The sequence below is a fragment of the Thamnophis elegans genome, chromosome Z (assembly GCF_009769535.1).
Source record: "Thamnophis elegans isolate rThaEle1 chromosome Z, rThaEle1.pri, whole genome shotgun sequence".
Taxonomy (NCBI): domain Eukaryota; kingdom Metazoa; phylum Chordata; class Lepidosauria; order Squamata; family Colubridae; genus Thamnophis; species Thamnophis elegans.
Window position 1 is genome coordinate 80,155,169 of NC_045558.1, and position 13,780 is coordinate 80,168,948.

The 13,780-nt window shown below is 39.8% G+C and overlaps 1 protein-coding gene across 2 annotated transcripts in view; it reads right to left on the reverse strand.

The window, feature by feature from the left end:
• Nucleotides 1–13,780, reverse strand: part of TNS3 (tensin 3) — a 162,936-nt gene that overhangs the window by 22,105 nt on the left and 127,051 nt on the right. For both annotated transcript variants that reach the window (XM_032238255.1, XM_032238254.1), the window contains exon 5: nucleotides 615–786. In XM_032238255.1, the coding sequence (XP_032094146.1) occupies nucleotides 615–786 (172 nt within the window). The remainder of the gene's footprint in view (nucleotides 1–614; nucleotides 787–13,780) is intronic.

Here is a 13,780-nt window from a genome sequence, read left to right on the forward strand (position 1 = left end):
ACCTACTCTCTCTCTCTCTCTATCTACTGTATTTCTCTCTCTCTCTATTTCTCTCTATCCCTCTACCTACCTACACTCTCTCTCTCTCTCCCTACCTACTGTATTTCTCTATCTATCTCTATTTCTCTCTCCGTCTCTCTATCCCTTTATCTACCTACCTACCTACCCTCTCTCCCTACCTACGTACTGTATTTTTCTCTCTTTCTCTCCCTCTCTATTCCTCTATCTACCTACCTAATTTTTTTTTAATTTGCCTCTTCAAAACCTTGGTGCGTCTTATACTCTGGTGCGTTTTATACTCCGAAAAATATGGTAACTGAAAACACTTAAGATATTATTTTAGTTCTGAAATTCAGATTAGATATTATAACAAAGGCCATCTTGCTGCCATAGGAAAGACATGGTATAATCAAATCTAGCATTTATCTATTCACATTTGTCTTCAATTCTCAGCATCTACCATCTAAAACATTTGTCTCACTTTAGAATACCTGTCTTGACAATCCCATAATCCTCAAATTTTAAGGGATTTTCCCTTGGAAAATCATTTGGTTTTCTTATCCACCTTAAAAATATTATGTTGGAAATTTAAGGAAGAACTAGATTTTAACTACCTCTCTTTTCTTGGAACAGTGGTATCATTTGAAACTGAACATGTAGCCGCAAAAGGCTGGTGATGAGAAGGAACTGATTCTATGCCAGCCTGCAACAAGGATGGATTTGGAGTTCTTGAACTGTCAGATATCACAGTGGAGTGATTAAGATCTTCTATGTAACCTCGGGGTTCTGCAAAAATGAAGAAAATAATATTTTTGTTAAGATCCGTAAGCCTGCAATAGTAACAAATACTAGCAATGAATGTACTATGAAGAGGCATACTGGAAGTTCACTCTCAGTTCCACACATTTATGATACTATTTATACAGAAACATAAACATATAACTCACAAAGGCTCTTTATACAAAAGATTTTCTTTCTGAATAAAACAATCAAAGAGGTAAACAATACACCAATCAAAAAACTACCAGCTGAAGGCAAACAAGTTAACAGCCAACAACAGCAGAATCAAGGAACCACCGAGCCCACTCCTACCAACACTGATATAGCAAACCATTAATATATAAAATGAGAGCAACCCCACTCCCTGCCAGTATGATGATGTTACCTAATTTGGTAATGGAATATTTGCAAGAAAACAACCAAGCTGAGAGAGCACCAAGTACCCACAATTTTTAACAATTCACACCTGCCTCTATAGACAGACATGCAAGTATCTGTCCTCTATCAATATTTAAATCAAAGTTTTTAATTGGCACAGCCTAGTATAATCAGGAACTGAGATGTTAATCTTAATATATCTGAAAGCATCCAATACAATGTTCCAATTATTAAACCCTGGATGGGGGTTTCAGGGAGATTCTAACAAGTATATCTGACATAAATGTAATCAAACTTGTATATTATATTTATTATTTATGTTATGGGTTAATATATTTATAAGATTATAGGAAATATAATAAACTAAAAAATATTACTACATTGTAAATATAGTAAACAATATGTGATTTTGCTAGGTTATTTCAGTTTGCTGATCAGCTAAAAACAGAGAGGATTTGATTTAAATCACGATTTAAATCCCTAGTAAAAAGGCTTGATTTAAATCAACTCAATTTAAATCATATTTTTTAAAGAGTAACTGTCATCTCTGTCCCGCAACGGCTCCTCTTCTGACCTGCTTGTTGACACAAAGACAGTCCTAATATTGAACAACACATAGCCTCCTGCTACCTAAATAAGTTCCATTTCATGCTGAATAAACTAAATTATTAATGTATCTTAAATAGAAAACTATCTTTAGATAGATTTTTACTCCAAAAGCATTTTATTAAAATAAATTTGATAAAGTCAAAAAAATCTGATTTAATTTTTTTAAAAATCCAATTTAAATTTAAAAACAAATGTTTTTTAAAATTATTTTTAAAAATATTATCAGTTTTTATCCACCCTGGCTAAAAACGATATGGCAAAAGCCAAATCAAGAAAACTTGGAAGGTGAGGAGAAGCCAATGTCATGCCGAGACAACGTGCAATCTCAATGCTCTGAGATTGCCATCGATACTTTTGCTGTTGAGTGATCCAAACGGACCTAAACCATCCCGCAGAGACAGTGAACAGGAAGAATGCACAAAGTCCCGATCGATCCAAGAAAAGTTCTTCAAGCCGGCGACAAAAAATCCAGCCATTAGGCTGATGAAGTCGGGGTGGCTCCAAAACGGAAGGATACAGAAAGTTTCCAGCTGGTGAGGAATTTTTACCATTTTAAAAGAGACTGCCTATAAAAAACTTAAAATTCAATTGGAGAACAGAAGAAATAAGTGGCGGAATTAAGTTTGGAATGATTTTGGGCAGAGGGATATCTTACTTTTTAAATGCTATCTTCATGGATGGAATTTATGCAAGCCTTTTAAAACGAATGGATTAAGTCTTCTATTTTTTTTCTTTTGTTATTCTTTGTAACCTATGGACTAAAATTCTCCTCTTTCATTACTATGGGTGTTCTTCTAACTCATTCAAGAATCGAACTTTTTTTTAACTTGAAATACAAAAAAGATACAAAAAGAAACAAAGAAAATTGCAACAATAACACTGCTACTCCGAGGCTGGAGGTTTGTGTATTGGAAACGAAACACTCTTACTTTTCTCACTGATAATCCTGGCTTGGCACTCCAAGGTCTCACTGCTTGTTTATAGAGAGTGATAAGAAAAAAAGCATAGTGATATCCCTTTGAAGTATATCTTTAACCAGAGAAAAGTGAAAATAAAACGTTATTGTGAATCTATGCTTAATCTTGTTAAAACCTTCCAAGCTAGAGCAGCAGTGTTTGTTATGTGGCGATAATGGCACAATTTCAACAGCAGAAAGAAACTTTAAGTCTGCAAAAGATATTCTCAGAAATACAGAAATTATCAAACATATATGAGAGGACAGAGAAGAAGCTGGAAGACTTAGAGCATCTAACAGTAAAATATGATTTAAAAAGTTGAGGATGTTTATCAAGTGGAAAAAGTGGTAGTTAAAATCCTAAAAATTAAAGAGGAAAATAAATATAAAGAAATTAAATTTGTTGATATTTATGGTGATTGGTTTGTCTCTAAAAATGGAAAGAGTGGAATACTGAAAGAGGAATTAAATGGAGGGGAAATCTACCCCAGATGGCAAGATACAGAAGAAGAAAAAACAAAAGAATTTATGGATTTAAAGAGAGAAATTTTATTAGCAATATCATTGTTAACACTACCGACAATCAAAGATAAGCTGATTAAGGAAACAGAAGAAAGGCATCAAAATTACATAAGAGATTTTATAAGCAAGGAGTTGCTAAGAGGAGTCCATACAAAGTTGATTGAGGAGATGATTAGAGGACTGACACCACAAATGGCAGAAGATATGAGACTGTTTTGCTACTGGAAAGATACAGGTTGATAGATGGAAGAGTATAATTTAAAACTAGTTAAACTTAATGAAATTTAGTGACAATAGATATAGTTAAATAAATAATTAATGATAATAATGTATACAATGTGTAATGTTATGATAAGTAATAATTGGATATGAATATTGAATGGTACCCATGAAAGGAAGATTAGAAATCCTTTTGGATTATATATATGAAGGTTAATAAAAAAGAACTAAAGTTAGATACAGTTAAGTCTTGATTATTAGGGGGAAAATGTTATGATACAGGATATAGTTAAATAAAGGAAGGATAATGATAACAACGTATATATAGGTATGGGTACAACATAAGGAAACTGGATGTAAATTATAAACAGTGATTTGGAAAGAAGGATTAGAAAATTTTGTTATTAAATATTATGGATGTTTAGCTAGAATAGGACATAAAGATTCAGTGTTATTGGAGGATTTTAGAAATAGTAAATGAAATGCCAGTATGTGGTTATGCAATAAATCTTGGTATATTTTATGATGAAGGACGTTTAAACAATTATAGTCAAATGAAAATGGAAGTATGATGATGGTAACATGTATAAATATCTGAGTTAAAATACTTGAGTTAATATGAATTATGTTTGTTGACTGTGGAAGAGATGCACGAAAGCCTTTTTGTAACCAACTGATACACTTTCTACAGTATGTAAAGAAGGATGTGTTTTGTTTGTTTTGAAAATAAAAAATAAAATAAAAAATATTAAAAACAGAAAAGAACTTGGACAAGAAATCCTTGATGGTGTCCCTATTGAATTTACAAAAGTAACTGGAAAAATATCTGAAAAATCTTTTGAAATGTTGAAGATTGATTAAAGATCAAATTCTGTGATATCACTGGAATGAAAGGTCAAGACTGTGAAGTAAAAACAATGAATGAGTATAAATTTGGCTGATCAGGGATGAATTATATAATTGATATTTTTTGTGGACTTTAATGAATATTTTGTTGAAACAGGACTAAAAAAGTGAAAATTTCTGAATTGCAAAGAGATGAGTTATGGGAAGAAGAGGTTTCTGTTTGTAATTTTAAAAGGAGGTGAAGAGTTATTATATTAACTTGTGCTCAATATGACTAAGGTTGGAACCCACTTCTTTATCATTGCCTTTGTTTTTTTCTTTATTCTTTGCCTTGCACTTTTTAAACTTCTTACTTTTCTTTAATCTTTCAGTTTGTGTTTGTATTTTTTACTATATGTATTAAAAACCTCAATATTATTGTTAGAAAAAAGTAGCCAAGCTAAATATGCTCTGCATATCAGCCATTATGTCTACAGTTAACTTGGTTAAAACATCTCAAGTGAACCAAGACAAATCGTTGCACATTTTTAACAAACTTACCCATAGTTTTCTGCTATATTAAGCACCACAAACACATACCATAAATGCTAAAAATGTCTATTCCTAGCTGCCTAGTAAACCGCATGTGGTAAGTTAGTCACCTACATTGTCCAATGAAATATTGAATTTCATGACATCTGGAGAATTGCAGTCATATCTTTAGCTGACCAGAAAACTGAAATAACCTAGCAACATCACATATATTTTACTATAATGTTTTCTAAATGCCCATTTTTTCTAAACGAGTGTTTCCAAATAGCACTAATGCAGAACATTAGTTCTTACTGAAATGGAAATATTTCATTCTTTTTTCCCATGAATATAGAGGCATAATCGTACATAGATCTTGTATAACTGTGTTAGAAGGGACATTGAAGGTATTCTAGTCCAACCCCCTGGCTGAGCAAGAAGTTTATACCATTTCAGACAAATGACTGCCCAGTCTCTTTTTGAAAGCCTCCAGTGATGTGGCACCCACAACTTCTGAAGGCAAACTAATCCACCGGATTATTGTTCTCTTTAGGAAATTTCTCCTTACTTCTAAGTTGTTTCTCTCTTTGATTAGTTTCCATCCATTGTTTCTTGTCTTGCCTTCTGATGCTTTGGAAAATACTTTGCTTCCCTCATCTTTACGGCAGCCCTCAAATACTGGAACTATATCTTCCCTGGTCCTTCTTTTCACTAGTCTAGATATACCCATATACATTGGAAATTGAAGCCTTAGGACAACTCAAGGCTTGCTGCTTCTTGTTATTGGAGGACTATTTAAAGAGAACCACTATACCACAGGTTTTTATAACAGATATAAAAATAACTAACATCAATGTCCTTACATTTGATTACCTTTTAAAAGCTTAACATTTTCACTCATGTTCTCAAAACTTTTAACAAATATGACAGATTCAAAAACAATAATCTTGATGCAACAAGTTTATTCCTTTTTATCTTCATATTGAAATGTCACTCTATTCTGATTTACAAGTGTAGAAAATTAGCATCCACCCATCTCCTAGAACCGTGATGGCCAACCTATGGCATGCGTGCCACAGGTTTCTCTGTGGGCACACGAGCCATCGTCCCAGTTCAGCTCCGCCAAGCATGCAGGCGCACCTCCCACCTTACATACAGATCTCTGCCATACATGCACGGGGGGGACATGTGGGGCAAGCTATGTGTAGGGGCGAGAGTGTGCCTCCCTGTGCAGGGAACATACATGCATGAGTGGGGGTGCGTGTGCATGCACAGGGGAGCACATTGCATTTTGGGGGTTGACACACACATGCGCATTCATCCATGCGCATGCTTTGGGCACTTGGTCTGGAAAAAGTTAGCCATCACTGTCCTAGAAGAATGAAATATTCTAGGAAATATTAATAAGGCAGAATATTGTATTATCCCTAAAGGAGAAACATGTTTCTAAAGACATAAATTCAAACTCAACAACCTGCCCCCCAGCAGATATTTTGTTGCTAACCTATCTACAAGACAAAAGGCTGGGCCAGCTTATTCACAAAACAAAAGACCTGCACCCTCAGGATTTAATAGGATTAACCCTCTACCCATCTCAGCACATGGCACCTGGGAAGATTGCATCACCCAGCAAGGTTCAACCAAGCCTGAGACAGCCTACATAGGTATTCCTGCACAGCCCCCTGGGACTTTCCAATCAGAATACATGCCAGAATACAATCAGAATACATACACAGGAACAGGAAGTTGAAACTCAAAGCCCAAGAAGAAGGTATAAATCTTTCTCTCCCATGTGCTCATTTACCTAAGACCCTAAAAAACCCATGTGGTCCTGTCCACCATTAAACAATCTTTCCAAGCACACTCCATGTTTTTAGTGTCTTTCTTTCCACTTGGAACTAAACCCATATGGACATTTCTTCCCACATAAGGTCCCTGTTTTTAGCTATTTTATAATAAATTTGCCAAACTAAATGTGGGCACATAAATTTCAGTATATTTTTCAGTTAAAAGAACACCTTAAAAGATATTGTTTGAAGCAATAAATTAACCTAACAATAGTATGACTCAAGAGTCTTCAGATTCTTAACATAGCTTTGATAATATCAAATGCTCTATTTTTACTACAAAAGGAAGCATGTCAATGGAATACAACAATGAAACAGGATATATGCTTAAATCCTAATAGAGTGGAGAAGCTAAGGATTGATATTTTAGCAATCATATCTGGGTTTTTTAGCAAAAGAAATATAACACGAGCATTCTATCAGTTGAAGAGTGAGTGAGCAAGCGCTGTTCTACAAAGCCAACAATTCTTGTTTTATTTTTTTACAATTTTTTATCGTACTCCACACTGAACAAATTCATACATGTTGAATGTCATTAAATTGTGCCCACATAACATGCATGTGTAGAAGATAATTTGTCATTTCTTAAGTAATAATATTTTGCAATGGAAGACTACTATGTTTTAAAAAAGACATTTGGCATATCACTTCAAGATGTTTTATTTTCAAATAAAGACATCTGAAATTCAAATTTTAAATCTTTATATCAACCGTAGAAACAGATTGGTAGAAAATTATCCATAATAAAAGTGGTTAAACATCAACTGGCTAGGTATTCCAAATATTAGAAATTATTGGGTAGCTAATCAATTAAGTGTGCTCTCAGATATTATAGAAGTAACTAGAGATTTAATATGGAGGGATATAGAGTTGAAACAGCTAAAGGAAATAGGTGATCCTATAAAAATATATTAGTTTTAAAAGGATATTTAAAAAATTGTTAGGAGGATACAAGGTTTTTTTAAAAAAAACTTGATGGAATTATGGAATAAATGATTATACCAGCTAATGCCAGGAATCTCTCCTTTAACACCAGTGGTGGAAATAGAGAAATTCCCTAAAATTGAATTGAAAGAATGAATTAGTAAACTAAAAGAAAATCAGATATATAAATGGGAAGACTGGAAAAACAAGATGAAGAATATAACATAACTAAAAAATGCTTTAACAGATATTAAATTAAATAGGTTGAATTTAATACAATTAGAGAAATGGATAAAAGTGGAAGAAAGAATCAAGGAGAAAGACAGTTAACAAAATTTGAAATGATTATAAAAGAATGTGAGATGAACACAGAATATGTAGGGAAAGGAAGAAATGGAAAATATATAAAATATTAACTGAATTAGAAGAGCAAACAAAAGATTTAAAATTAATTTGGGAATCAAATTTGGGAGAAATAAATGATAATGATTGGAAAAATATTTGGAATAGAAGAGTATATAAGAATATGCCAGTTAGAGTTAAGGAAAATGGATATAAAGTGATATGGAGGTGGTACCTAATACCAAGTAAATTAAATCAAATAGATGGTAAACAAATATTTGTTGGAGGTGCAAGAAAGAGGTTGGAGCATATAAATATATATTGTGATAGTGCACAAAAAATATGGGACATGATGTTTAGAGAAATTAGAGCACTGTTGAATATAAATCTAGATATGTCACCAAGGATTGCATTATTGTTGCTGATGGAAAAACGGGATTCAAATGAAACAAAAAAGGAATTGATTGTAAATTTGATCATGGCAGCTAGATTAGTGATGGCTAAATACTGGGGACGAAGTTGGGATATTCAAAGAAACGAGTAGTATAATGAAATTTGGAGTATGGCAACAAATGGCAAATAAACAACAGAAATTAAACTTTAAAAAGGGATGATTAAAGTAAATAACTATAATGAAATACGGGGGGATTTTATAAAATAGGTGTTGGTGGAAGGCAAAGGGAATAAACCTACTCAAGAATATATGTTGTTTTGGAGGGTATAAGGGCACAATTGGAATACATTGTATATCTAAGAAATATAAGGGTGGAGAAAAATCTCCAGGAGGTGGGGGGTGCACTGTAATATGTGGGGTTTTTCCCTTTTTCTTCTGTCTTTCTTTTTTTCTATTCAGTTGTATATGTACTGTTTGTATTGTGTTTAATTTAAAAAAATCAACTGACAAAAAAAATGACAGTTGGCTAGCGCTGCCAACTGCCTCTTGGCCGTGACAAGGGACAAGCCCTTATCCAAGCCATCTTGAATGAAGTCCAGGACCTGAGGACCGAAGCCTTGGACGGTTCAATGCAAGCAGACCGACACCAAGTTACAAAGGTCACCCAGGTGAAGTCATATATCCTATTGGTTGACTATCTGTGGGAGGCCTCAATGGTGCTGATTACCCTCTGGGACATGTGGGCACCCCTCAGATGTTCCTGCTCAATCTCCACACAGCTAGTTGAAGCCACTGTGGATCTGAGTGATGCAGCTTCCCCTGATGCAACACCACTTCCTCCCGGGGGATCTTCCATGGTCTCTCTACCAACAGGCTCATGAGATCTGCGAGCAGGCCCTCCTGGGCCAATGGGGACCCACTAGGATGACCTCTACCTGCTCTCTGACCACTTTCTGGATGACCCTGGGAAGGTGGGAGGGGAGGAAAAGTGTACAGCAGCCCGACTGGCCATCTTGTGCGAAGGGCGGCGACCCCCTCCATTCCCCCAGTTGGGAACTGAGAGAAGAACCGCAGAAACTGCATGTTGGACAGAGGGGCGAACAGTCCATCACCGGTCTTCCAAACCTCTGGCAGATCCTCTGGAACAGATCTCTGGAAAGGCTCCACTCTCCGTTGTCCACTGTCTCCCGACTCAGCCAGTCTGCTTGGTGGTTGTTGAAGCTGGAGATGTGCTCCGCACGGATGGAGCGTACGTGTTTCTCTGCCCAGAGACCCAGGGATTTTGCCTCGACATGCAGTGCCCTGGACCGCGTGCCTCCTGTCGATTTATGTGTGTCTTTGCTGCCACATTGTTGGTTAAGACCAGGATGTGGTGGCCCTTCACCGTGGACTGAAACCATTGTAGGGCGAGGTGGATCGCCCAGAGTTCTAGCCAGTTTATATTGTGTTGCATGTCGCTCTATGACCATTTGCCCTGTGCTAGCTGGGAGTCCAGGGTTGTCCCCTGCCCCAGCAGAACAGAGTGGCGTCCATTGTCAGGGTGAGGTGCTCCTGGTCCCTGAATTTGCAACCCCTGAGAAGGGCTGAGGACATCCACCATTTGAGAAACAACAGTACCTGTGCCATAACTGGTACCTTGACGTCGAGTTGCTACAATCGGACCTCTGGTATGGGAGCAGTCTCCATTGAAGTGTCCTGGCGGGTAACCTCACCTATGGCACCACCTCGATACAGGAGATGAACTTCCCCAGCAAGCTGGAGAGGAGGGCTATGGGAACTCAACAATCTTTCTGAATCTGCTTAACTACCATATATACTCGAGTATAGGCCGACCCGAATATAAGCCGAGGCACCTAATTTTACCACAAAAAACTGGAAAAGTTATTGACTCGAGTATAAGCCTAGGGTGGGAAATGCAGCAGCTACCGGTAAATTTCAAAAATAAAAATAGATACCAATAATGTTTTTGAATATTTATTTCAAAGAAAAACAGTAAACTAGTGGTGTATTCAATGAAATACTTCACTCACCTCATGATGCTGATGTCCCGCTGTGATGATGATGTCCCGTGCAGCCGCGGGAGCGATGTCCCGCCTCCTATAACACACGGCACAGTGATTCCTATCATTGGATCACTGTACCAGAGGAGGTGGGACATCGCTATGTGGCTGCTTGCCATAACGAGGAGGTGGGACATCGTTGCAGAGCGGCAGGAGGGGGAGGAAGGGGAATCGTAAGACAGCCCTGCATTACATTAGAACGTGAGGAGGGGGGATGGTGCGGTGCGCGCTGCGCGGCAAACTGACACAGAGGGAGGGGAAACTCACAGGGGCACTGGGCCATTCACGAGTGTCACCCAGCGGCATGGCCCCGCCCCTTTTTCTCCTCCATTTCGGGCAAATTTTTCACTGACTCGAGTATAAGCCGAGGCGGCTTTTTTCAGCCCAAAAAGTGGGCTGAAAAACTAGGCTTATACTCGAGTATATACAGTAACTTCAACAAACTGGATCTGCGATCCGGGGAAAGAAAATCTCTACCCAAATGGGAATCAATCACAGCTCCTAGATGAAGAATCCTAGTGGCTGGGGTAAGGGTACTCTTTTCGAAGTTAACAGAGAACCCCAAACCCCAAAAGCGTATTGATGACCTGTTGGAGATCCGCTCTTGTCTGGAAGGGTGATGGCCCCTGGACGAGGATGTCATCCAGATAGCAATTCAGCCTCATGGGCACCTCCCTCAGGTGGGCAGCTATTATCGCAAGCACCTTGGTGAAAGTCCTGGGGCTAACCCAAATGGCAAGGCCCTGTATTGATAGTGTACCCCCAGGTATGAGAAACGAAGGAAACGCCTATGCTCAGTGAAAATGGGGATATGCAGGTAGGCCTCCGTGAGATCAATGGAGGCCATGTAGTCCCCATCCCGAATCCCTGCCAAGATGGATTTGAGGGAGGCCTGTAGACCAGGAATTGGTTCAGAAGCTTTAAATCCAAAATAGCTCTCCATTCCCCTGAAGACTTAGGCACTAGGAAGAGGTTACAATAGAACCCCCTTCCTGCCTGATCCCCAGGGACTGGCTCTACCGCTGCAATATCCAGCAGGTGTTGGATGGCCTGCTGCATCTGCCAGTGCTTCTCAATGCGCTTGGCAGGGGGGAATGTGAGAAAGGTGTTCAGAGGGAGGGAGAGAAATTCCAGATGAAGGCCGTGCATCACTGTACTAAGTACCGATGCATCAGTGGAAATCTCTGCCCAGGCATCTGGGAACAGAGCCAGGCAACCACCAACGGGTGGAGTCGGGGGTGACCTATTTGCCCCGGCTCTGGTACGTCTCCTGTTCCTGTGGTCAATATACAGACCTGAGGTAAAAGGGTAGGCAGGACCTTGTTCTTGTTCTTGTCCTCAACCAGGATTGGATCAAGGGCAGCTGCCACTATGCCTTGTTTTTCGCTTGCCAGCTCGGAGCCATAGGAGATGATGAGATGTGACGGACGACGCCATGGCCCTGAAGGCAAACTTCATAGTGTTTATGGTTGCGTCAACTGAGAATTGAGCAACTGCTACTAACTTGTTCAGATCCGGATGGTGACGAACGCCCTCCGGTGGGATACGCACCTGGATCTGCTCCATCCATAGGACAGCTGTGTGGTTGAAAAATGAAGCAGAAGCCATTGCCTTTATGGCCCAAGACGCCAACTGGAAGGTCCTCCTGAGGAACATCTCTGCCTTCCTAACTTCGGCCTTCAAGTTGTCTGCCACGTCCTTGGATACCAGGGAGGAGGAAGAAACCAAGGCCACCTCGTGCTTCCGACAATTGTCCCGCACCTCCATCACAGCCAGCAATCAGGAAGATGTCTTTGCTCCCTTCTGCAGCACACCCTGATGTGAAATGCCACGATGGGCATGCCTTGGGGCTTCTGCTAAGCCTGGGAGGCTAAAAATGGCTGCCCAGCTCTCCCAGCTGCTTCCGTGGCTCCACGGGGCTCAGAGAAGCTTCACACTCTTCTCCCTGGTCTCTCTCTCAGATTCCGCTGCATCTGCAGGCATGACGGGCTGGATATCCATGGCCCATTAGCCCCCAAAGCCGCTGTTCTGCAATTCACAAGCCTCCAAGGTCGCTGGATTGGAATTGCAGTTTAAAAGCTCCATGTGGTTTCCGGCTTAACAATGGCCGCCGGAACGCCGCCCAAGCCTCTGAGCCCTTTATTTCCAACCCCCAGGCAGATGGAAAAGCCGCAGCCACCGCCGGAGACTTACACGAGGTGGAGGAAGGACTTCAAACTTCAGAAAGCAGAGATGGGTCAAGGAGGGTCCAGGATGGGCAAGATTAAATCAGAAGTCCAATTTTTTTAGTCTCATCACAGGCCGGACTGGATTGAAACTGGAGCTGAAAAGAGGAGCTAAGAGGCGTGGCTTCAGCTTCAATCCAGTCTCAAGGCCAATTGGACGTGACTATACCATCAATGGACCATCCTGCAAACCCACTCTGGAAAACTGAACTGTTATTTCCTTCAAGTCAAGTTGCTCTGAATGAAGCTTGAAAACTGGCAGCCATATGGACACAATATAAGAAGCAATTTCTCTGGAGGGAAAATCTCTTAGCATTCTGGAGGAACAGACCTCAAATCTAGTGAAAATGATAGCAAATACCAGCCAACTCAACATGTTTCCCTAAACCAGCGATGGTGAACCTTTTTTGGCTCGTGTGCCATAAGCGGGGGGGAGTGCAGGGGGGAGTGTGCGGGCGTGCTACATCCATAATGCAATGCGCAACCCCCCCAGCACACATGACAGGTGCTCCCCCCATTTTTTGCATGTTTTTTTTTGCCCACTCCAGGCTGCAGAGGCTTTAGAGGAGCCTGGGGAGGGCAAAAACAGCCTCCCCGCCCCCCAGGAGGCCTTCCAGAGGCTTCAGGAGCTTCCCTGAAGACTCCAGAACACAAAAAAAACAGCCCTACAGGCCAACTGGAAGTTCGGGAATGGACTTCCTGTTTGCTTGTAGGGCCAGTTTAAGCCTTTGGAGCCTTCAGAGGCCTTCTGGAGTTTTCCTGAATTCATTCCTGAATTTCTGGTTTGCCTGTAGGGCCAGTTTTTTGCACTCCAGAGGCTTCAAGGAAGCTCCTGAAGCCTCCAGAGAGCCTCCGGGGTGGGCAGGGGAGGCTGTTTTTGCCCTCCCCAGGCTCCTATAAAGCCTCTAGTGCCTGGGAAGGATGAAAAATGGCTTTAAAAAAGACTGAACTCAGCTGGCCAGCATGCGCATACAGGCTAGCCAGCTGACAGGGCAACGCCTTGCATGCCCTGACAAAAGGCTCCGCATGCCACAGGGTCGCCATCCCGGCCCTAAACTGTTCAGCTTCTTCAGAGATAAATTATAGATTAAATCTATAATATTTACCATTAAAGCAATTATATATTTTTTATATTTGTTGTTTTTGTATGCAGCTTTATCAGTTCGTTG